This window comes from Littorina saxatilis, linkage group LG5 (genome assembly GCF_037325665.1).
Source record: "Littorina saxatilis isolate snail1 linkage group LG5, US_GU_Lsax_2.0, whole genome shotgun sequence".
In the NCBI taxonomy this organism is placed as follows: Eukaryota; Metazoa; Mollusca; class Gastropoda; order Littorinimorpha; family Littorinidae; genus Littorina; species Littorina saxatilis.
The window spans coordinates 25,735,418-25,759,462 of NC_090249.1; the positions used below are offsets into that span (position 1 = coordinate 25,735,418).

Below are 24,045 nucleotides of genomic sequence, written 5' to 3' on the forward strand. Positions count from 1 at the left end.
CGCATATGCCGCCATCTTGTCATTCTACTCTCAGCGCTCAGTGGAGCTGGTCGTGTTTGGTACGCTCCGGCTGTGTTTTCAGCCTACTTGCTTGGTCTTCCAGACCTGGTTTGTGTTCCCCTTGGTGTCTTCTTGTCTCCGGACTTCGCATTTGCTGTTGAGGTGAGATCTTTCCATTTTTTACCTGAATTTTGGCGGCATTGTTGGCTTGTTTTCGGACTTACAAAAATTTTTTCCAAATTTGTTTGTGAGTTGTTTTCATCATGGCCGACAATGCGGACGGGAAGAGGTCAACATCTAAACATGTAGCTGCTTCGCCCTCTCCTGTTAAGAAAAGTTCTAGAAGTTCTAGAAGTTCTAAAACGCACGGCGATACGCCCGTGTCTCTTTCGGGTTCAGAATCCAAAAAATGTAGTGATGTTGTTGTTGGCGTGCCCGGAGTTTCCGGTTCGTCTGCTAAACCTACGGAGAAGCCCTTGCTCGGGGTTAAGCATGTTGTAGGGGATGTCTCGCCTGTAGGTTCTGGGCTTGCATCTGCGGATTTTGCTTCTTTGCTTTTGACATTAAGCTCTCAGGTTTCGGCCTTAGCGGCTGAAGTTTCGTCAACTAAGGCGGAGATACGTGCGCTGCCGGCAGGTGTCGGGGGTACGTCGTCGCTGGCCAGTGTGCGTTTGCCTCCCTCTGCTACTGTTACGAGGGCGGACGTGCATGCGTCTCAGGATGGGATCTCTCAGGCTCCCGTGGGGTCTCCGGCCGGTGTCCGTTCTGCTTCACAAGGTATGTGCTCTCCACGTGAGCGTTGTCTTGAGGGAGTAGCCTCGGGTCTAATCCCAGGTGAAAGTTCTGAAACATCGGCTGATGTCCACCGCTTAGTCGGGGTGTCAGTGGGTGCTAAGGGCCCTGACAAGCGAACAGATGTTCCTTTTCTTCCCGCCTCGTCAGTAGACTGTGGTCAGGTTGAAGGGCATCTGCTTCCGCCCAGGGGGCAGGAAGTTGGTGGTAGTATGGCTGGCTCTGGACTTGACTCTGTTAGTCAGTACGGGGACCAGCCTCCGGAGTGCACGGAAGGGCACGAAGGCTACCTGGATGACGGTGCCGCCTCTCAGGCTGAAGGTACTGGATTCTTTTTGCCACGGCAGCTGCCAGATGCGGTGGCTCTGGCGGCTGGAGTGGCTTCGAAATATCTCGAGGAGGAGGTGGCGGTGAACAAATCTCAGTTTGTCCATCCTCCTTCTGCCTTAGGGGATTTCAGGAGTGCTAAGGAACCGAAAAGTTCGTTCCGATTCCGGGAGTCCCCCTCTGTGGCGGTCGAGATGTCGAAGGTTTTTGCGAAAGGTCGAGCTATGTCCGATGCCTTTCCGCTGTTGTCACAGCATGGGGAGGCGCCGGAGGTGGTGGGCCCCTGGTTGGCTAAAGCGGGTCAACACGTTCCTTGTTCTGCGCTCTCAAAGAGCTCTAAACTGTCGGTTCGTCCCGTCGCTCTACTTGACTCTTTCGCTTTGCCGAGATCAGTTCTACCGGTGACTCCGGAACTGCTTTCTCTGCGGGAGGACGGGTATGCCAGGGATAGAACAGTCCCTTACACGGAGTCTGCTCTTCAGGCTTTGGAGGAGACGGGTAGATCTCTGCTCGAGTTGGGTTCCGTCTCTAGTTCTCTCCAACGCTCTTTGTCTAGGTCTATCGCTTCATCGTTAGACCCGTTTGAGTTCCGTTACGACGCCTCCCAGGAGGATGTGACAACTCTGTTGGCGACGCTTGCCAGGGTCTCTCAGGAACAATTGAGCTTGTCAGCCAGGCTTTACGGGCATGCTGTGCATTCCCGCAGAACTGCCTTTTTGGCGGGTTCAAAGATCCGAGACAGGGGTACCATTGACAGACTTAAGGTATCTCCTTTTACGGAAGGGTCGCTGCTGGGTACTTCCTCTTTGGACGCTTTGCAGAAGGAAACCCAGGACGCTAGGGATCTGGCTATTGCAAGGATTGCTCACCACGGCTTTCAGAAGTTTCAGAGCAAGCCTACCTCTCAGAGTAAGGCTCAGCCTTCTTCGTCTGGGGGGGGCAAGATGCAAAATCAGTCCACCTCTTTTCGGGGTAGGGGGCGAGGCGCGCCTTACCAGAAGAGAGGCTCCTTTGGGGGTTCTCGGGGGTCGGGGCACAAGCCTCACCCCCAATGAGGGTCTCCCGAGCCACTATTCCCAGTAACCCCCGCCGTGGTGGCGGCGGGTGGCCCCTGCAGGGCCTTGGCCGCCTGGACACGCCTGGTGTCCAGCCGGTGGATTTTGGGAATAGTGCGTTCGGGATTCCGTCTCCTCTGGGCAGAGGGGAAGGCACCTCTGTCCAGGATACCTCCGCCTTTCAGATATCCCGCGGACCCGGAAGCCAAGTCAGCCGTTCATGCGGAGGTGGCTTCCCTACTCCTGAAGGGTGCGATAGAGGAAGTTCGAGATCGAGAGTCCCTCGGCTTTTACGGCAGGCTGTTCGTGGTGCCCAAAGCCTCAGGGGCTTGGAGGCCTGTTTTGGACCTGTCCACCCTGAACAAATACCTACGGGTAGTCAAGTTTGTCATGGAGACTCCACTCTCTGTAAGGGAAGCTCTGCGTCCGGGAGATTGGGCCACGTCGGTGGATCTCACCGACGCATATTTCCATGTGCTCATGCATGTTCAAGACAGGAAATGGCTGCGCTTTCTGTGGGGCGAGAAAGTGTTTCAATTTCGGGCACTCCCCTTCGGGCTTTCCCTGGCCCCCTGGATCTTCACGCTGGTCGTTCGCCAGCTTTGCTCCCTTGTCAGACAAGAGGGGGTACGCCTACGGGCGTATTTAGACGATTGGTTGAATCTGCATCAGGACCAGTACATGTGCAGGACTCAGACTGCGAGGGTTCTCGACCTGGCGGCTCAGCTGGGCTTTACAGTCAATCTAGGGAAGTCAGAGTTAGAACCATCCCAGCGCTTCACTTACCTGGGCATGGATTTCGATACGGTGGAGTGGTTAGTCCGTCCCTCTCAAAAGAGGGTGGACAAGCTTCAGGACTTGGTTCGCTTGTTGATAGGAAAGAGCGTGTCCACGGCCCGGGAGTTGTCCTCCCTACTGGGGCAGATGGAATCGATGGCTCCCCTTGTGCCTCTAGGCAGGGTCCACAAGAGGCCGTTTCAGGCGGCTTTGAGGAGGCAGTGGGACCAAGCCTCTCAGGGCTGGAATGTTCGCATAGGACTGGGGAGTTGGTTCAGCAACACTACAAGTGTTTGGCTGCTCCCCTGGGTCTCTCAGGGTGTTCCGATCGTTCCTCCGGCGCCGGAGAACATTCTTGTTACAGATGCATCCATGACAGGCTGGGGTGCTCATCTGGCCGATCAGACAGCCTCCGGTCTGTGGGATCTCTCCCTAGCTCCTCAGCACATAAACGTGCTGGAGCTGGAGGCTGTGTCTCTGGGTTTACAGGCTTTCCTGCCGCTTCTGGGGGGCAGTCATGTTCAAGTCCACACGGACAATACGACTGTGGCCGCTTACATAAATCGGCAGGGGGGCACACGCTCGCAGAAGCTGTCGGAGAGCGCTTGCCGTCTGTTGGTTTGGTGCAGCTCGCACAACATACTTCTCTCAGCGAAGTACCTGAAGGGCACGCTCAATGTTTTGGCGGATGCCCTCAGTCGGGGGGACAAGGTTCTGCATTCAGAATGGACCCTCTCCCACCAGGCGTTGGACCGTCTTTGGGTTCAAGTAGACAAGCCTTGCATAGATCTGTTTGCAACGAGATTCTCCACCAGGCTTCCCCTTTTCGTCTCACCGTTCCCGGACCCTCTGGCGTGGGCGGTGAACGCGTTGGATCTGGATTGGTCAAATCTGCAGGCTTACGCTTTTCCTCCGTTTTGCCTGCTAGGGAAGGTGGTAAGGAAAGTGGATCTGGAAAAACCAGCGCTGGTGCTGGTTGCTCCTCTTTGGCCCAGCCAGCACTGGTATCCGGACCTTCTGCGGCTGGCAGTGCGCCCACCCATTCCTCTAGGCGTTCGAAGGGGCGACCTGTTACAGCCCAGGTCAGGGGTCCCGCACGAGAATCCGCAAGCGTTGCAGCTTCACGGCTGGATTCTGTCAGAATCGCTCTGCGTCGTGCCGGGGCCTCGGCCACAACTCTGAAACTGGTACAGAAAGCACACAGAGACTCAACTAGCTCCGTGTACTCTTCTCATTGGGCTGCATGGGCCAAGTGGTGCTCTGAGAATAAGGTTCAACATCTTTCCCCAAGGTCCATGGAGGTAGCCAACCACCTCTCTTGGTTGGCTAGTAGGGGGGTCTCTCCTTCGTCACTGCGAGTTAGAAGGTCTGCGATTTCTTCCACTCTTAGACAGCTCGGTCGCAAAATCAATCTTGACGGTGTCATTTCAAGCGTGCTTAAGGGAGCTGCCCTTGACGCAGCGCTCTCAAGATCACAGCTCCCTGCCTGGGATCTGTTTGTGGTTCTCCGTTTCCTTGCATCGGAGGACTTTGAGCCTCTCCGGTTGGCTAGTTTACCTAATTTGACGAGAAAAACTCTGTTTTTGGTCTTGCTTGCCACGGCTAGGAGGGGTAGCGAGGTGCACGCACTTTCTGGTCTCGCTAAAGATATTTCCCTGGAGAGGGATGGCTCCTACTCTTTGAGATTTACGTCTAGTTTTCTCGCTAAAAATCAAAAGCCCGGTCAGGCTTCGCCTTGCATTCGTATTCCACCCTTGAGCGATATACTCGCTCCTGGAGACCCCGATCTGTCAAATTGTCCCGTCAGGGCGTTAAGCAGCTACCTGTCTAGGTCTTCGCCGATTCGCTCGGAATCTCAGAAATTATTGTTTATATCCCTCAACACTGTGCGGGCGAAGGATATCTCGAAGGTCACCTTGACTAAATGGGTTTCACTGACCATTAAGCAAGCGTATGGATGGTGGCAACGCCAGTCTGGCGAGGTCAGGGCGGTGCTTCCTCTTACGTCAGCCAGGACGCACGAAGCGAGGGCTTGGGCGTCTTCTGTGGCCGTGCTTCGCTCAGGGCGCCTATCAGAGGTCCTGGCGGCGGCTTATTGGAAATCTGAGGACGTGTTCATCAATTTTTATTTGAGAGACATTGCGGCAAGGCGGCAAGATGGCAGTGCGGCTTTGCCTGCTCTCGTGGCTGCAGGGCAGGTCCTGCGGTCTTAAGTTGGTAAGTACCCTCCTCCTATAGTAGCAATCTGCTATATGTGAGTTGGGTAAGATATGTAATTTAATTAAAAATTTTAGTAATAAATTTTCATTTGATTAATATACTTACCCAACTCACATCGTTTATTCCCTCCCGCCTCCCCGCTGTGGGGGGTATGGGGGTCTAAAAAAGTAGTGAGTTGGGCTTCGTGTAGAATGACAAGATGGCGGCATATGCGCGCGCATATGGAAGGCAGCCTCCCTTACGGGCTGGCTTGGATACCCTTACGGGTCTCGGTCACTCTTTTTTAGAGGCGTCTTCCTTGTTGCTAAGGGGACGCGTACAGCAATATCAGCACTGAACTATGGGTTAATTGCTATATGTGAGTTGGGTAAGTATATTAATCAAATGAAAATTTATTACTAAAATTTTTAATTTCTAGAGTTCCGCAGCTTGGGAGAGAAGAAATGCAGCGTTCCACGCTGCTTGCCGGTGTTCACCCCCTCAGGGGTGACGACGCGCTTGAGTTGGCCTCGGAAGTAACATTCAGATTTTCCTGAGGGGGCTTTGGCAATGGATGTTTGAGGAGTCATTCTTTGTGGCTTACCACCTCTCTCAGGTTTTGGCTACTCCTTCTGGCAGAGGGTTAGCTAATGTTCCGGTTTCTTTGCTGTGGGCTTATAGCCCAGCATCTTAATTGGCAGCCAAAACTTCCGTTTCTTACGTTTACCTGCGTACTGTGGGTACTTCGGTACAATGGCTGTCCTACGGGCATCTCAGCCTTAGCCTGTGCAATAGTCTCCTGCCTGTCGCGGTGCGACTATGGCATTTTCGTTTCCTGTGACTTCGGATTTCGTCTCTTCCTCTCTTCACCCTCATGAGGTGAGTCAGGACGACTTCCGTTGGGTCGGGTTTCCTTTTACAGTCACCCTTCTACCACAGGCAGCTATGACTACGGCGTTGCCCGTTGATCTCCGCGTCTGACTCTCAGTCTTTCAGAGGTAGACAGACGCGTTCTGGTTTTTCGGCCAAACTCAGGAAGGCTCTTGATTTGGCCGCGAAGTTAACTTCCGGTTTTTCCCTGAGAACACTTGTCTCGGGAGTCTTATGGCTGGTCGGCTTCACGGTTTTCCGTTTATGCTTACCAGTCTTGTTTTCTGTTTGGGGTTTTTGATCACATTCAATTACCTACCGTATTTGACGGATTACAAGACGCACCGTTTTATAAGCCGCACCCCCGACTTTTAAAAAAAAAATTGGGACGAGCCACGTATAGGCCGCGTCACTATATTAGCCGCCGTCGAAAAAAAATAATCAGATCGTGTCAATCAATCAAAACAACCACGCAAACGAAAGTACGGTATTTGGCGAAATCGGCTCCGAGAATAAACAAGTGAAACAAAGAAGAAAAGTGAAAAAGTTTGAAGAGAAATATCACACACACAATTTGTAACCAACACACACATGTAGTCCCGCCCGGAATAAGCTTTTTTGGGATGATTTACGACTTTTGCGCACATTTCGAGCAGACGAAAACACAACATGGCGGCTCTCGCTCCTCCAACTATCGCGAGACACAAAAAAACGAAATCTCGCGCGCGCGAGATCCTGATACATCCGGTGTTTCTCTGTACGCTATCTTGTCACGACGACTTGTTGACAAACGAAGATTCGCGAAAGAAAGAGAAAAGCGCCGAGTCTTGAGTAGAGAGCTAATAAAGTACCGGTAATCGCTAATCGAGCGAAATGAAAATCCGCGGCGACTTCCATTAGGTGAATGCTATTCAAGTTTAGGTAACGTTTTAGCCGCATCTTTTTATAAGCCGCAATGCGATTTTTTTTGAAAAAAAGTCGCGGCTTGTAGTCCGTCAAATACGGTACAAGCAGACTGATCTGCGAACACTCTGGCTTTTAGCCATTTTGTTTATGGTCACCAGTCACACCAGGCTTCGACCAGTGTGATTTCCGCACTTCCGGTGGCTTACGCACAACCGTAAGTCGCTGCTGCCTCGTACTACCTCTCTCTCTGCGTTCGCATGGACTGGTAGAGGATAACTGGCGACCGTCTCTTTTTTGAGATTTTCTCATCGAGTTGGACTCAGAGCTGGTACCTTGTACTCAGGTGTCTCTCTCTCTCTCATTGGTGGAGATCGGTCACTCTTCTCTTGAGCTGACTTCTATCTCACAGGCCTTTCGGGCTTCACTCTATACCAAGGTTTGCATTGGTTTGCATTGTATCCCTTTTATGTTTTATGTTTTATGTGTGTCGTCCCATACAATTGTTGTTATAATCGTTTACAGGCAGACAGGGTGTGCCGAAGAAAAATTTCCATTTTTATGTAATATTTTAATGGACAATAAAGTGCTGTTATTATTGTTATTGTTATTATGATTGTCTTACGGTCATCTCGAGGGTTCGTCCTTCTCAGCACTGAGTGGCTCTCTGAAGTTGTCTTTCGCAACTTTTGCCTGAGAGACATCGCGGCTGTCAATCAGGACGGTTCTCGGGTCCCTTCCTGCCTTTTTGGCAGCGGGCCAGTTCCTGGCAAGGGTTTTAGAGTGAGTTAGATTTTTCTTTCCCACCGGGCCCTTCCTGACTTGTTGGCAGCGGGCCAGTTTCTGGCAAGGATTTTTAGAGTGAGTTAGATTTTTCTTTCCCACCGCCTTATTGAAGCTATCTGCTTTATGTGATTCGGAGTACGAATATGTAATTTAATCAAAAATTTTAAGAATGAATTTTCATTTGATTAATATACTTACCCGAATCACATAGTTTATGCCCTCCCACCAACCCCGCTTATGGTTTTTTAGTTTCTTTAAAGCCGTATGATCTTGACCACGTGTTGAGGAGCAATAGTGACGAAGTACACACCAAGGGGAGGTAACTCCCCGGGTCTGTAGTCATTACCATGGCTCCATTTACACTTTTTGTGGTGGGGTTGCTTCCCCTTATAATTGTTTAAGACGGGTAGCCTTTTTAGACCTTAGCATCCCAGACTGCGTCAATGCTTTATGTGATTCGGGTACGTATATTAATCAAATGAAAATTTACTTATAAAATTTTCGATTTAATCAATTAGCATATTTATGGGGCATTCCAGAGTTTATTATTGCTGATGTGTTTAAATTACAGCATAGCAATCAGAATTTCCTTTGCACTTTGTAAGCTTAAATTGTTCATAAGATTCTCAGAAATTACGTCTTCACTAGTATAATTTTATCAGCAACCAAAGACGATGACATTTTTATTAGAAAGTTGGTATTATTTCATCAGCACATAACATAATTTCCATAAAGTTGACTACTTTTGAACCTTATTCTTTCAGCTTCGAGCCTTGAAGTCATCCTCTCTGCATCTCCAGGAATATATCCTTGGTCACAAGGTAAGCCATGGGGATGGGAGGTGGGGGGGGGGGGGTGGAGAGAAAAAGAGTGAGTGTGTCTGTATGCATGAGTGTGTGTGTGTGTGTGTGCATGTGTGATCTGCTGATATATGAAGGGAACGTTTTACTCACCTTCAGTATTTTTACGCATGTTATTTCTCAAAGTGTTTCCATGGTATTGTACATTTATAGTATCAACTCACAAACACAAGATTAAATGGTGAATATGAATTATTCACAGAAAGATGAGCATTTCAGTATTTTTGTTGTTTTCATACATTGTTCATCTTACTCTACACCTTACAAAACACATGTACGCTTGCTTTGCTTCAGGGAGAGATGAGTGTTGTGGATCGCACCAACTATGAGAAGAGACTTCAAGACTACAAGTTTGAAATCAGGTCTGTGGCAACTGCTGAAATATGTGTCATATGAATTGTGCTGTGTGTGCATCAGTGCAGAAATGCAAAGCTAGTTCTATGAGTGTAACTCACAGTCTATCCAACTTTTTGCACAGGAGTGTGAACCTACTCTATAATTGTGTTACAGTGGAAGCTGTCTATAACGACCACCCAAGAGACCAACCAAAAGCAGTAGTTATAGACATGTGGTTGCTATGGAAAGGTGAATTATATAGAACAAAACTCGTTGAGGATCCTTTGGAGAAGTCGTTGTGGGCAGGTGGTCACTTTTGAGAGGTTTGACTGAATATGCCTTTCTTTTGTTACATACAGGCAAACAAGATCAGTGCGGGACCGTGAAGAGCAAATGGATCGAAGTCTCATAAAGAACATCATACGAACATGGAAGGAGCTACGTTCAGTCAGAGAGCAACAACACTGCACTAACACGCCAGTCAAACTGCAGATACTCAAGTGAGTGGATGTTTTTTTTCTGACTTGTTTTCATTGTGCACTTTTAGTAATGCTTTAAGTTACTGAACTTGTCACGTCCAGGTGCACAGAGCCCTTAATGCTTTCGTTATGACTCAGGCAGCTATCCGTTTGTAAAAATACCCAAGTTTCATTGACTTTCATGTTAGGAGTCAAAACATTTTTACGAATTAATTTGTATTATTCTCCTGGCAGGAAAGCATGGCCCTTGATCAGGCTCACATCAGGTACCACACGGGAACTAATTTCATCAACAGCCTACTTGAAAGTCAATAAGTCTTGGCGAGAGAGATTCTTTATTTTTTTTATTTTGAATTCTTTCTATTTTGGGAACTTTATGTAGAGATATTGTGTTTGTGACTCCTGCACTCCATCTTTAATTATTGTCTTGTTTTTTGTTGTTGCTGCTGTCAGGGAGACGGTGGACAAGGCGCAGGATGAGACGCAGTGGCAAATGGACCTGGAGGATGAGGTGGAGGAGGCTCGTGAAGAACACGCCGACAACTACGCTCGCAAGATGCTCATCTGCAACGAGCAGATGGAGAAGTGGGAGAAACAGCAGGCAGCCAAAGTCAGTGTGTGTGTGTTCGGGTAATGGGGATGGGAAGGGGGAGGGGAGTAGGGGTAGTGGATGGGTCTGGGCAGGTAGTGTGTACGTGTGTATGTGTGTGTGTATATGTGTGCGTGCGTGTGTGTGTGTCAGTGTTTGTGTTTCTGTCTTTCTTTATGTTATTTTTCTCCATGTCCTTCTTTGTTGACATTAACTGAACAGTCTGTACCACCAGCCCATCCTGTCAAATGACAGAAAATCTTGTCTGTTCATTTATATTACTTCATGTCAACTTACAGCGTGATGCAGAGAAGAAGCTGAAGACAGGTCGACGAGGCTCAAAGGCTTCAAAAGCATCCAAAGGCTCCAAAGGCTCAAAGCAAGGGTCAAGGACAGACTTGCAGGATGAGCTTGGTGAGGTAAGCAAGTTAAATTGTTTCTGTTTGTTTTAGCCGTACAATGAACCCCATTTCAAGACCTCAAAACATTTGAGAAAATAAGGTCTTAAAAGGGAGGGAGTATTAAAATGGAGGGAGTATTAAAATGGAGGGAGTATTAAAAAGGAGGGAGTATTAAAATGGAGTTTATGAAAAAAAAATCTAAAAAAGCAAGGCCTTTCAAAGTTAGAGGAGGATTTCTACTGTATGATACATAAAGTATTCAGTAAATAGTAACCAAGATCCAAGCTGTTACACTTGCTGGCGTGCTGTTATTTGTAGCCTCCTATTAGTTTACTTCATCTCAAGCATACAAGCACACTAGAGTTGCTATACTTGATCCACACATGCTATTTAGAAATGTTTTTGATTTATCATTTGAGTTCTGTTTGTGTGTTGAGTGACCTGAACTGAGACAGACTTTCAATCATCACAGTGTATCTGTGAAATATCATGTCTGCCTTATGTTCTGCATTGAAATTGAAGGATTTGCTATGTACTTGAGTTTTTGAGTCACTTGAGAAAAAGTGACTCTATGTAATCGGTCAGTGTTAGTCTGTCCGGCCGGCCGTCCGGCCGGCCGTCCGTAGACACCACCTTAACGTTGGACTTTTCTCGGAAACTATCAAAGCGATCGGGCTCATATTTTGTTTAGTCGTGACCTCCAATGACCTCTACACTTTAACGATGGTTTCGTTGACCTTTGACCTTTTTCAAGGTCACAGGTCAGCGTCAAAGGAAAAATTAGACATTTTATATCTTTGACAAAGTTCATCGGATGTGATTGAAACTTTGTAGGATTATTCTTTACATCAAAGTATTTACATCTGTAGCCTTTTACGAACGTTATCAGAAAAACAAGGGAGATAACTAGCCTTTTCTGTTCGGCAACACACAACTTAACGTTGGGCTTTTCTCGGAAACTATAAAAGTGACCGGGCTCAAATTTTATGTGAACGTGACTCATTGTGTTGTGAATAGCAATTTCTTCCTGTCCATCTGATGCCTCATATAATATTCAGAACTGCGAAAGTGACTCGATCGAGCGTTTGCTCTTCTTGTTGAAATCGCTGTCCACAATCTGCGTCTCGGAGATTTCTCTTTTATTTCAGTTATCACCAGGTTTTGATTTTCAGCAATGCGATTGTGACTGATATTTAAGAAGGCAATCAAGAGCTGCAAAAATGTCTGCAGGCCAAAATTGAGCGCAATCACAAGGTATAATTTCATTTGTCAGAAGGTTCTGATTTTCAGCATAGGTATTGTGACTAAGATGAAAAAAAGACAAGAGCTGGAAAACATTTCATTTTTTGTCCACAGGCAGAAATGGAGCGTTATCAGGAGATCCTGAATGAAGAGGATCTTCCCAAGCCAGACGCCCCAGAAGAATTTGATGAAAATGCAGCAAGGGATCAAATTAAGGCCAAGTTCATGAGCATTCGCCGCAGACCTGGTAGGAAGAAGAATTATTTTGTGTCTGTATCTTAGCTGTGTGTGGTTTTATTTATGTCAGACTGGCATGAGTTCAGAGTTGCCAATTGAAAAATATGCATGTGATGCAGTGTGTGTCTGTCGGTCTGGTTGGTCGGCTGACTGGCTGTATGTTTGCCTGTGTGTATCTGTATGTTGTTCTATTCAAACTTTTGTTCCACTGAAACCATGCTGAGGTGCTGTCGCTCTCCAAAACAGCATGACTGTAAGCATTAACTTCCAATAAACGGTAAACTACATTCTATCAAAGACAAAATATGGCTGCCTATAGGGTGGGGTGATTAAAAACGGTCAACTAGTTGTCTAGCATGTCATCTTTTCATCAGGATGACAGAATTGCCTTGTCTGTACCAAGCGGCTCTGCAAGTCTTATGCGTGCATGGATACACTCTGCAGCAACAACGCATCAATAATGATATTGAAAAAAAAAGGTTAATCAAAACTATATCAGATAAGCATTTAAATAAACATGTTCCAGGTGAAGCCAAGCTGTATCCAGAGTTGTCAAACACCATGACAGTGACTCCTACTTCTGATTGTCCAAGGTATGCTATCTGATTTCCATTCTTCTCACCAACCCCTTGCAAAATACGCTGCATGCCATAGATCATTGCAGCAGTGAATGGTTAGCTCCCAAGTGCATATTTTTGACGCACTGCACAAAATGCAAAGAAATGAATTGAAGGACTCATTTTTATGAAAGTTGATCTTTTGTACTGGAAAAAAACATTGATTACAACAAAAAAAATTCTGCTGCACATTTTCAGTATTTATTTAGTGGTGTATATTTGGGCAAAGTGATTTTTGTTAAACACTTTGTCAGGAGGTTTTCTGATGTTAAATATTTCTCAAGTATTTTTCATGTTTAGTTTGAGTCTTTGTTCATCGTTTGTTGTTCTCATGTAGGAGAATTATCTTCTTTTTGATTGGAATTCCTCCCTTTTAACTCATTCTGTTAGTCTTGTTTGGTACTAAAAGTTTGACAAGTTCATTCATTGTGAAGCAGGAAACGGCACCATTGTCATGTAAGAATCTTTGCCAATGTTTTTTCTTCACTAAGATAAGAAAAATCTATGCAAATATAAACTTGTAAATCCTTTTTCCTCCTTTTTGGTCAATTTTCATTCTCATCTCTGTGTTCTGTGAATGAATATTTATTATTTCTTTCAAACCAAACAGAGGTGAACAAAATCGCCGGGAAGAAGTGTCAAGATGCAAACTGTTTGTCAAAGTCCTCTTCAACAACAAGGAGGTGTCACGCACAGGAAACAGGTAACTACACTACAAAGTTCCGCGAGGCACATACACACAGGCACCAACACATGTCAGACCTGTTTACTCTTACGGAATGGGCGGAAGTTTTACGGATTTAAGATCGTTTTTCCGCTTGTCCGCGCACTGCTTGAAGTCTTCCGCAATTTGGCGCGATTTTGAGAAAAAATATTTGTGATGTTTTCGGCAAAAAGTCGCGATAGTTTTCTCAGTATTAAGACGTCTTTCGTCAATTTCCTGTTAGAACCGTGTGTCTTCTTCCGGTACTTTGGTTACACGTGTTGCCAGTTGGTGTCTTTTTGCAAAATGCCTCCAACGAAAAGAAAGGAACAACACCGACACCGACACGAAACTGACGATGAAGAGCGCGACTAATGCGTGTGGGGCAAAGAAGAAGAGAATCTATTATCAGAAGTGGAAAGAAGATTACTCAAAGAAGTATCCGGACTTGACGGTTTCCAGGAAATTTGGACCAAGCCATTCTTACTGCACGCTGTGTGACAGTCATTTCTCGATCACTCATGGTGGGAAGAATGATTGTGAACGGCACGTACAGTCCATCAGTTTATCATTTCTGGGCACACAGCAAAATTAATTATGAAAAAAAGAGTGTTTTATTGCTTTAGAGCGAGTTTGTGGCTTTAAAAAAATCTTCCTCATGAAGTGGAAATTTTCCTTCAAATCTTCCTCATGGGTCAATGTAAGTGTAAACAGGTCTGACATGTATACACACAAACACACACACTTACACACACACACACACTCACACACACACACATACATACACACACACACACACACACACACACACACACATACACAGGCACACACACACACTCACACACACACACATACATACACACACACACACACACACACACATGCAGGCACACACATACATGCAGACACATGTACACACATAAAAAAACACTTTTCATTTGTATTGTCTTTTATTTCACTGTTGGAATATGATATGATGGTAGGTACGATGTGAAGGACTTTTGTTCTTTTCAAAATATGAGTTATAGGTCGAAGGAGAATTATTGTAAAGATAGCAATGGTTGAAGTTTGTTCTCAACAATGAATATGGTGTCAGTATTTTACATTTGTTCTTTGTATCTCAAATTGGGGTTATGAATTGGTTGCAGGCCCTTGTCACAAGAGTTCAGAGTGACATTTGGACAAATCTACAACCTCAGAATTGTCCAGTGGCCAGAAAGCATCAAATTTCAGGTATGCAAAAGCACATTCATGTACGTATTTTCACAGCATTGCTTAGTTTCAAATTTTCTCTAAAACAATTTTGTGTGCTGAATTTTGTTCAAGTTTTATCATCTTCCTCTTTCATTTTGTTGATCATCAGAAGTTGAAAGAGTTTTAAGCAGAATCTTATTGTTAGTACACACTACAAGGTTCTTCACACCTTGTACACATCAAATGCTGCTTTTGCTCTCTGTCAGTTCATCCGTTCATTTGAAGAGAACTGAGAACTGTCTCTGAGAACTTGTATTATGCAACAGGTTTTTAACTTCAGGTGGCAAACAGAATCTTCAGGGTTAGCCTAGCATATTGCTATCATTCTCCGTTGTTTGTGTTTGTGACAGATCTATGAGACTCAGGGGCTGAGCGCTCGATTCCTGGCAGAGTTGTACGCAGCCATTCCCGAAGCCTCAGTAACATCACAGAGTGTACAGTTGGAAGAGATGGAGTTCAGCTCTGACGAGAAGCTGGAGTTTGGACATGACGCTGTTGGCAGTGGTGAGAAGATTTATACAGAATCAAAATATGAACTTCAAGAATTAAGTAGGTTGTGTGATGTTGAAGTGGTTTTAGTGGGCTTCATCTTTGGTGCAGTAGAGTTTGTGTTTTTTCTTTGTTAAAAAGTTGAAGTGAGCTCTTGCTGCTGTACATTCATTTATGAATAGTCCCATTTTTGTCACAGGTATTTGGGATTAACTTATTTTGAAAGACACAGAAGTGATACATCTAAAGGAAACATTCATGTGCAATTTCAGATGTACAGAAACATGAACACACACAGAGACATCTATATATATGTGATGGAAACATACATGCGCTTACAGTTACACACATGCACCCATATTAATTTATGATGCTGTAGAGGCTAAAAGCAAAAAAGGCAAAAAACAACAGAAATAGAGTGTACCCAGTATTCCCTTACTCCCACTCCCACAGCCCCATCCATTTTTCATAAGGCAGGGGAAGGGGCATAAAAATATATGCTGCAATGGTCTACTTCCTTCCTTTTAGTCCGCCGCCACTCTGGAGTCTTAAAATGAAGGTAAATTTATACAGTAAAACCTGAGTCTAGCGGACCCTTGTTGTAACGGCCACCTGCTACATACGGACAGTTTATCATGGCACGAACACGATTTCAACAATAACTAACCTTTAACGGGCGGACACCTGCCACTTACGGACGCGGACACGATTTTTCGGACCGTAGGAAGTGTAAACACTGTCACAAACGGACACAACGTACATAAAAACGCAACTTCGAAAACTCGACTGTTATGCAGTCAGTGCTCGGCAGCCGTAGCCGTAGCACAAATGGTTGTTGATTGGTTGTCCTGTCCCTTTTCTGACCAATCAGTGGCTTGTTTAGATGAAGACCCACTTTCGCTCACTCACTTTCGCTTCGCTCACTTTCGCTTTTCCGCATTGTGGATACAGTCACAACCAAAAGCAACAGTAGACTACTGTGTTTGAAAATGGAATCTCCAGCAGGAAAAAGAAAAGCGTTGACTTTAGAGCAGCGTGTCGCTGCCTTGAAAAAACTAGATAGCGGCCAATCATGCCGAGATGTGGCGAAGGAGATGGGATGTGGTAAAACACAGATCGCGAGGATCAAATCGGAAAAAGAAGACGTGATGAAGGAGTGGGAGTCAGGTGCGCGAATCGACCAAAAAACTGTGAAACGTCGGAAAACGCAATATGAAGACCTGAACAACGTGGTATGGGAGTGGTATGGCAACCATTTATCATTTACCATTCCCCCTTTCCCCCCTCCTACTAATCTCTCTCTCGATCTCTCTCTCTTTGTAAGCAATCGTTCGAATGAAACAATAGTTAACATAGCTAAATTTCTGTTCCATGCATTTATGCTGAGACTATAAAAACTGAATGAAACAAGAGCTGACCCAATTTGGTCGAGACACACTGCGGAATTTCCCGTTGAATGACTGATGAAGAGTCAGCTATTTTTAGCTTTGTGACGTCCGACTTGCGTAAGTTTGAATGCACAGTGTGTGTAGGGAACGGGGTAGGTGGGGGGGGGGGATGTTGTTGTTGTTGTTGTTGTTTGCTACATGTATCATTTGTTTACTCACATTTTCAGTGAGTCTCATGTTCAATCCAATAAATACATACTACAGGACTGACAAAAAGTGTCTTGTTCATTTTACGTGCTCTTTGTAAAATATTGCCCCGGCCCCTCCACCTGTGAAGAAGGGACACCTGTCTAATAGGGACACTATTACCATTCCCCAAGGGTGTCCGTTAGAGACAGGTTTTACTGTAGATGCTATGTACAGAACACCTTAAAAATCAAGGAGAAGTCTTTAATTGGAGGGGGGGGGGGGTCTTAAAAGGAGGTTCCACTGTAGTCTAACAAACATATCATTACAAGTTATTTTGTTGACTGGCCACAGGCGTGCCTTTCAAGTTTGATGCGACGGCTTCCATCCTGGTGACGTTGATGACATCGGGAACGATCAGCACCAGTGTGGCATGGGGAGTAAACGAGGATGGGCAGCCGCTTGTCCCCCCTGTTTCACAGAGCAGTGTCACCAACTTGTTTGCGTGAGTAATCTTCGTTTGTTGGTTGGTTTGCCTGTTTGTTTGTTTGTTTGTAATCACTGTCTTTACAGAGCTTTTGGTCTGTATTCGGTTCCATGTTGTTGAGTGACTTTTTTAATTGGTGGTGGCGGTGGTGATGATTGGTGTGTCTGTCTGTCTATCTGTCTATTTGTCTTGTCTGTTTGTCAGTAGAGAGGCTGTACATCTTGGAGTTGTCTCACCTTGTTCATTTTAAGAGACTCTTAAATTGAGGGGTCTTCAATGGAGGTTCCACTGTACATCCAAGTAACACAACCATTATTTTACTGGTCGCAGTGCCATGAAAAAGATGGACCCTCTGGCAGCCATCGGAGCGACAGGAGTGGTCAACATGGAGAAACTGTCCAAGTGGTTCCAGGAGTCCCGGCTGGACCCTAACGACCCGGCCAACGCCGATCTCATCTACCTGCTTGGGGTCAGTGAAAGAGTTAGCATGATTTGCTGGGTATCAGCGAAAAGTTTCACGAAGAATAAGGATGATTTGCTAGATGTCCATGGAAAGTGCCATGCAGAGTAAGAATGGTTTGCTAGATGTCCATGGAAAGTGCCATGCAGAGTAAGAATGGTTTGCTAGATGTCCATGGAAAGTGCCATGCAGAGTAAGAATGGTTTGCTAGATGTCCATGGAAAGTGCCATGCAGAGTAAGAATGGTTTGCTAGATGTCCATGGAAAGTGCCATGCAGAGTAAGAAAGGTTTGCTAGATGTCCATTGAAAGTGCCATGCAGAGTAAGAATGGTTTGCTAGATGTCCATGGAAAGTGCCATGCAGAGTAAGAAAGGTTTGCTAGATGTCCATTGAAAGTGCCATGCAGAGTAAGAATGGTTTGCTAGATGTCCATGGAAAGTGCCATGCAGAGTAAGAAAGGTTTGCTAGATGTCCATGGAAAGTGCCATGCAGAGTAAGAATGGTTTGCTAGATGTCCATGGAAAGTGCCATGCAGAGTAAGAATGGTTTGCTAGATGTCCATGGAAAGTGCCATGCAGAGTAAGAATGGTTTGCTAGATGTCCATGGAAAGTGCCATGCAGAGTAAGAATGGTTTGCTAGATGTCCATGGAAAGTGCCATGCAGAGTAAGAATGGTTTGCTAGATGTCATCGGAAGGTGTCATAAAAAGTAAGAATAGTTTTACTAGATGTCGGCGGAAAGTGTCATGAAGAGTTAGGAGTTTGGATGATTGGCTAGATGATTGGGAGGGAATTTTGTGGTATGGATTTTAAGCTCAGATTATTTTTGTGTGAAGTTTTTTTAATTTTGTATTGGTACTCTGTGTGTTTGTTACTGTGTCTGGATCAGTGTGTCTGTCTTTGTATGTTTATTAAGTATGGAGGAGCATCCCAGGTTGCTTTTGGTGAAAAAAGATTATTTGTGAGAATGGTCACATTTTTAAGTTTCAACTGTTTTTGCATGAGACATTTTAAGCAGTACTTGGGAATAAAACTTATTCAAGAATCCATCTTCAGTTTGCAAGGATTTTTATAGACATTATCAAACAGAAGTTTCTTTTTGATGCAGATGTTTATCCAGTTTCTCACTGTTTGTTTCAGTCACGCAGCGGAGAGTCAGGACCACGTGAATTCTTCCGCCTGGAGCAACTTCAGGAGGAGTTTGACCTTTGCAGCGAAGCTGACTTTGCGGCAAATCGTCGCTTTCAGATGTTGTCACTGCGAGACCGTGAAGTGGCGGAGTTCAGGACCGCGAAGATGGTCCCACCCTTTGAGCGGGAGATTCCACGAGATGCCTTTGCGGTTGGTTCATATGTTTCTTTTTCCATTTTAAAAGGAGATTTTGTTTGAAAGGATATTGCCCCAGGAGCATCATTGGAAACCAAGAATCAAGCTTCAAACAGACAGCGATGCTTTGCTGTGGATATCTTTTGATTTTTTTGCAACTGATAGCTTGAACTGTCATGTAGGCTTGTTCTGAACAGGAACGTGTTTTTAAATCTGTAATTCTGAAAACATTCATTCTTTTTTTATATATCAGGAATATGAAAGGAAGCAGCGCGAGGAGGACCGTCAGAAGCAGATTGACGACCTGGAAGGCGTCAGGCAGGCTCACTCCAGATATGTGCAGAAGGTTAGTAGTCAGCGCAGTCTGCATGTAGGAATGCAATGATTGGTGTCTTGCAAACCAGTACAGTGGACCCCACCCACCCCAACTTTTAAGACCTCAAAAAAAACTGTAAAAATCAGGTGTAAAAAGGGTCAGAGTCTTAAAATGGAGGTTAAATTACTGCCGCTATAAAGAGAAAGACTGAGAAAATCAGTAGAGGGCATCTTAACACTATTGTGACTAGCACTGCCACGGCGTTAACGTCCTGCCTGCCCAAGCTTGCCACCAAGAAACTTCCCAAAAATTAGTAACTGTAAAGAAATCTGTCTAGCAAGCTTGAATTAAGTCCAATCACCACCAAATTTTGTGTACTAATTCAAAAATGGATGCCCAGTTCAGTCGTGCTATTTATAAGTTTGTCACGCGATTTGTTTTAGCAAAGGGGGATGAAAGGGGGATAATTTGTGTTTTTTAACGTTTTTTTGTGTGTGTTTTATTTTCCACTGCTTTTATTAAAAGTTATTTTTTAACAGAAAGTATTATAAATAATGTTATAACCAAACAAGGTGTAAAACCTATGAATTAGCTGAAATATTGTTAACATTGTACACAGAAATAAGGAGACAGTACAAAGAAAAAAACAAGCAAATCACGCATTCACTCACAGCATCCTGACTCAAATGAAACAAAACTGTAACACTCACCAAATGATGTCTAGGTAATCCATATTGAATATAAGTCACATTTTCACAACAAAGTACCAACTGTACACCTATGAACAATTCCAAAAGGATTTGAAGGCTCCAGCCATCCATTGTTATCAGTGCTGCCACGCCCCCATAGCTCCTGCACGATTCCGAGATACATGTTCGTCTAGCAGTATCACCCCCTACCACGTGTAGTTTGCCGACTCGTACTAGCAACAACGGGACTGTTTCTTCCTCAATATCACTGCTATTATCGCTTTCTTGAGGCTAAAACGACACGATGTATCATGATCTACAGGATCCTCAAGATCCAACATCCGGAGAATCTCCTCCCGTGACGAGGCTCGCCTTCAATTCATTTTTTTTGTTCGAAAACACCACGCAAATCTGCACTAATTTGATCAAGCCGGAAGAGAAAACCACGTGTATCAAGGGAAACAACTCAATTTATTGCAATCTTCAAAAACCGGGAAGCAATCACGAGTCTTGTACCTTGTATGACTGGTACTGAAAAATGCGCGTCCCGTCCATGGGCGTGTCAGCGCGGTTACTGATTTATCAGTGTCCCGTCGCGAAAGTGTTAAAACGTTGTTTTTTTAAAGAAAGTATTTAATCCAAAAATTCCAACTCATCACAGCAAGCAGTCAAGAGTGTTGATTTTAGGTATGTGACCAAGTGAAGGGAAGGTCAGCCCTGAAAGTGGCGAGTATTTTACTCGCCATTGCGTGTAGAAACATGTAACTGGCGAGTAGAAATGTTCATCTACTCACCAAATGCAAGTAAAGTTGCTGAAACAAATTGTTGGTTTGGCTAGTAAAATTTGCTCTCTAGTACATTTTTAGAGTCCCTAGCCAAAGGCTGGTGCACCATTTTTTGGACTGACAGGCCTGAAGGTCTTATCTCATGTAAAATCCTGGTCAGATGGTGAGTCAAACAGTATACACGGGAGGGAAAGAGAGTGCCTGAGTTCCTTTCGTTGAATTTAACAGACCAAACATTGTCCCTCATTTTGCAAGTGGTAATTCAATCGTTTACTCTTGTTGTTTTGGTTTTGGTTCAGTTGTGTTTGACATGTTGTATGCTTTGCTGCACAGATCAGGGAACAAGTGATCATGAGGTTCCGCTTGGCATCACACCAGAAACGCCTGGAGGATATGGTAGTGGAGGAGGCTGTGCCCAACATTGCGTACGTAATCAGCCGCTGATGCTGTTATGTATGTGCATTTTTATATATGTGCATTTATATGCATAAAATGGTAGATTATAATTCTTCTTCTTCGTTCATGGCCTGAAACTCCAACGGCTTTTACGTGTATGACCAAGTTTACCCCGCCGATTAGGTAGCCTTACACCGCTTTCAAGGGAGATATTCACAAATGGTAGATCATGCAATGTAAATGAAGTGCGGTTGTGATCTGAATGTGTGCTTTTTCACTCTCTTTGCTCTTTCTGCAACTGAAATCTTACGCTGGTATCGATCCTCTCTGTAACAAACCCTTTCATTTCCCCTCATGGTGTTTTGCTATGTTATGGTTTTATTTAACACTGTGTAGGTGAGTTCTGTGATTTATAATCTGTTTATTCTGGGAGGTGGGAGTGGGGGGCTTGTTTCTTTTTCTTTTTTTTTCTGATTTTACTTTGGGGGGTTACTTGTGACTGGAGTACAGTGGACACCCCCCCCCCCCCCCCCCTCTCTTTTTAAGACCCCCTGCTTAAAGACTCCCTCCCTTGTTTTCTCTGATTTTCTGTTCATAACCTTTATAAATTTACCCCCATTTTAAGACTCCCTCCTTTTTAAGACCTGATTTTCTCAGATTTTTTAGGTCTTAAAAGGGGGGTTCCACTGTAACTACTTTTTTGTAGTTCTTCTCCAGGTAACTTTTACCTCACACACCGGAGTACATCTGTCTTTATGCTGAAAGCAGTATATTTTAACCCAATCTTGTCATCTTTTTTCACAGCATGCTGGGTATCAGTCTCATGAGATTGTCGGAGCCAAGGCGTCCGCTGAAGCCGCTACGCAAGGAGAGGAAGAAGGTGACGGCACAAGCCATCAAAGGGGACGAGGTTCGAATACTGGTCAACATCATCAGGGCCACCAACATCCCCATACGCAAATCTCAGTCCTTGTAAGTGCACAGAATTTCAGGGATTAAAGTTCTGATTAAGAAATCCAGTAAACGATCGATTTCCGGATACATTTATGGACTTCAAAGACAAAGTCAGGTGAAAAATGGATGCTTTGACTAACAGACCTAAGCAGATCAGAGCAATCTATTCAGAAACTGGACTGCTGGCTGAGCTGCGACATGACTTTGGTGTAATTCTGGACCCCTGTTTTTCCTGTTAATGTCTTCACATATTTGTTTCAACATGCACACTGATTTGTTCCAGGGCTGCTGGAGGAACAACCACAAGAGAACTGGACAGGAAACCCACCATCAGAAATATTGCCGGGGAGGTGAGTATACATGTGGTGGCAGGTGCACAGTGGTACTTGCGATGTTAGGTCCCTTTGAGGAGAGGATACCTCCCAATTAAGGACGCCTCTGTTGTCCCTTTGTCTATTATCTTGTCTAAAATATAACCTGTCATGACAGGCCTCCTGCAATGTGGAGACACTTTTGACTGGTCCCAAGGGTTTCCTTGTTTCCCAGGTATAACTGTATGTGTTACTGTTGTTTTGTTCTTGAAAGCATTGATCTGAATCATGCAGTGTTGCTCTGCTGTTAGCACACCTGTCTAGTTACTTCTTTGTGACAGGTTCTTTGTGTGCCTGAAAGTGGCCTGTTCATATTATCTGTTGTAATACACGTCACTGTGAAACATTCCACTAAAATAAAACACTGCTACAATTTTCATCCATCATTTCTAAGGACTCTTTCGGATTTACAAGAAATTTACAAATGACAAGCCTATAATTGTGCTTTGATTTGCATCAGATTGCAGCCTTTTGAATGTAAATTTCAAAAATTGTCAGGACTCCACTAAAATTTCAGGCTTGTGTTGAACGGGGGCCTAATTTCTGTTTCTTCTTGCTTTGAAACTAACGAGTCTTTGTGTTTGTCCCCAGACGATGGTTCACCCGTACGTGGAGGTGATGTTTCAGCGTAACACAGTCCGCACCAGTGCAGGTGACGGCCCCAACCCCAGCTTCAATGAGGAACTGGAACTTCCTCTCAAGTGAGATATACAGCAGAGTTACACTTGATAGAATGCGGTACAGTACAACGCAACGCAGCACAACACAACACAGCACAACACATTACTGTCATTACAGCACAGTACAACACAGCACAACACAACACAACACAACCTATTACAGCACTGTACAACGAAGCATAACACAACACAACACAATGCAACACAACACAACAACGCAACGCAATGTAGACAGGGACCTTTATGTGCTGTCATACTTAAAAGTCCATTATTTTTGTTGGTTGCAGGGCTCCAAACGATGACTTTTCACCAAACGCTTTACAGGGTGTTCAAGACTACATCTACCTCAACCTGTTTGATGAAGTTGTTGTTGACATTCTAGAGGTACGTCGCAACTGAAAAAAGACAAAGGAAACAGTGTAGACAGTGTAGAAAATATATTCAGATGTACACCAGATGCTTTGTAGTGGTAAAAGTAATCCTCATATTAATGGGAATCATAAGAGCGCTATTTTAAGATCTGAGAAACAAAGAGACGTAAGCGCTTTAAATGCATACAATATGTGTAACAATTCTCTCAGGTGCCAGGAGATTGGTTCTGCATAGCTCTGATTTACTCTTGTTGCACATGTCATATGCATTTACAGCGCTTACGTCCCTTTGTTTCTCAGATCATACTAATGGGGTTATGAGTATACTGATAAGTGTAGACTGGAGTAAATATAAGGAGACATCCTAAAGAATGTGGTGTTCAGTTCTAGTGACTGTGCAGGATGACCGTGAACGAGAGACAGCTGTTCATCAGAGGCTAGAGAAGAAATGGCTGGGCAACATCAGGATTCCTTTTTCTACCATTTACCTCAATGGAAAGGTAAGTCTATCTGTCTGTAGGGCCATCTGTCTGTCTGTCTATGGGTGAATGGTGTTTTGTTTTGCTGCACAGTGCCAGGGCTGAGTGCATAGTGAGAGATGAAAATACTTTCAAATTCTGTGTTCGTTTTTAATGCCATAGGAGCTAAATAGAATCAGGGGTGAATCATATCCATGACACTTTCTGGTTCAGGTGTTATCTATTGTGATCCATCTTTAAG

The 24,045-nt window shown here is 44.7% G+C and overlaps 1 protein-coding gene across 1 annotated transcript in view; it reads left to right on the forward strand.

Moving 5' to 3' along the window:
• LOC138966676 (coiled-coil and C2 domain-containing protein 2A-like) overlaps positions 1 to 24,045 on the forward strand; it is a 58,158-nt gene that overhangs the window by 16,851 nt on the left and 17,262 nt on the right. Inside the window, exons 15-34 of the mRNA XM_070338979.1 lie at positions 8,474 to 8,530; positions 8,864 to 8,931; positions 9,265 to 9,405; positions 9,838 to 9,994; positions 10,273 to 10,392; positions 11,731 to 11,863; positions 12,380 to 12,446; positions 13,081 to 13,173; positions 14,322 to 14,406; positions 14,778 to 14,931; positions 16,845 to 16,995; positions 17,308 to 17,446; positions 18,578 to 18,778; positions 19,017 to 19,109; positions 20,887 to 20,978; positions 21,754 to 21,921; positions 22,187 to 22,253; positions 22,866 to 22,975; positions 23,242 to 23,338; positions 23,727 to 23,825. Coding sequence (XP_070195080.1) covers positions 8,474 to 8,530; positions 8,864 to 8,931; positions 9,265 to 9,405; positions 9,838 to 9,994; positions 10,273 to 10,392; positions 11,731 to 11,863; positions 12,380 to 12,446; positions 13,081 to 13,173; positions 14,322 to 14,406; positions 14,778 to 14,931; positions 16,845 to 16,995; positions 17,308 to 17,446; positions 18,578 to 18,778; positions 19,017 to 19,109; positions 20,887 to 20,978; positions 21,754 to 21,921; positions 22,187 to 22,253; positions 22,866 to 22,975; positions 23,242 to 23,338; positions 23,727 to 23,825 — 2,292 coding nt within the window. The remainder of the gene's footprint in view (positions 1 to 8,473; positions 8,531 to 8,863; positions 8,932 to 9,264; positions 9,406 to 9,837; positions 9,995 to 10,272; positions 10,393 to 11,730; positions 11,864 to 12,379; positions 12,447 to 13,080; positions 13,174 to 14,321; positions 14,407 to 14,777; positions 14,932 to 16,844; positions 16,996 to 17,307; positions 17,447 to 18,577; positions 18,779 to 19,016; positions 19,110 to 20,886; positions 20,979 to 21,753; positions 21,922 to 22,186; positions 22,254 to 22,865; positions 22,976 to 23,241; positions 23,339 to 23,726; positions 23,826 to 24,045) is intronic.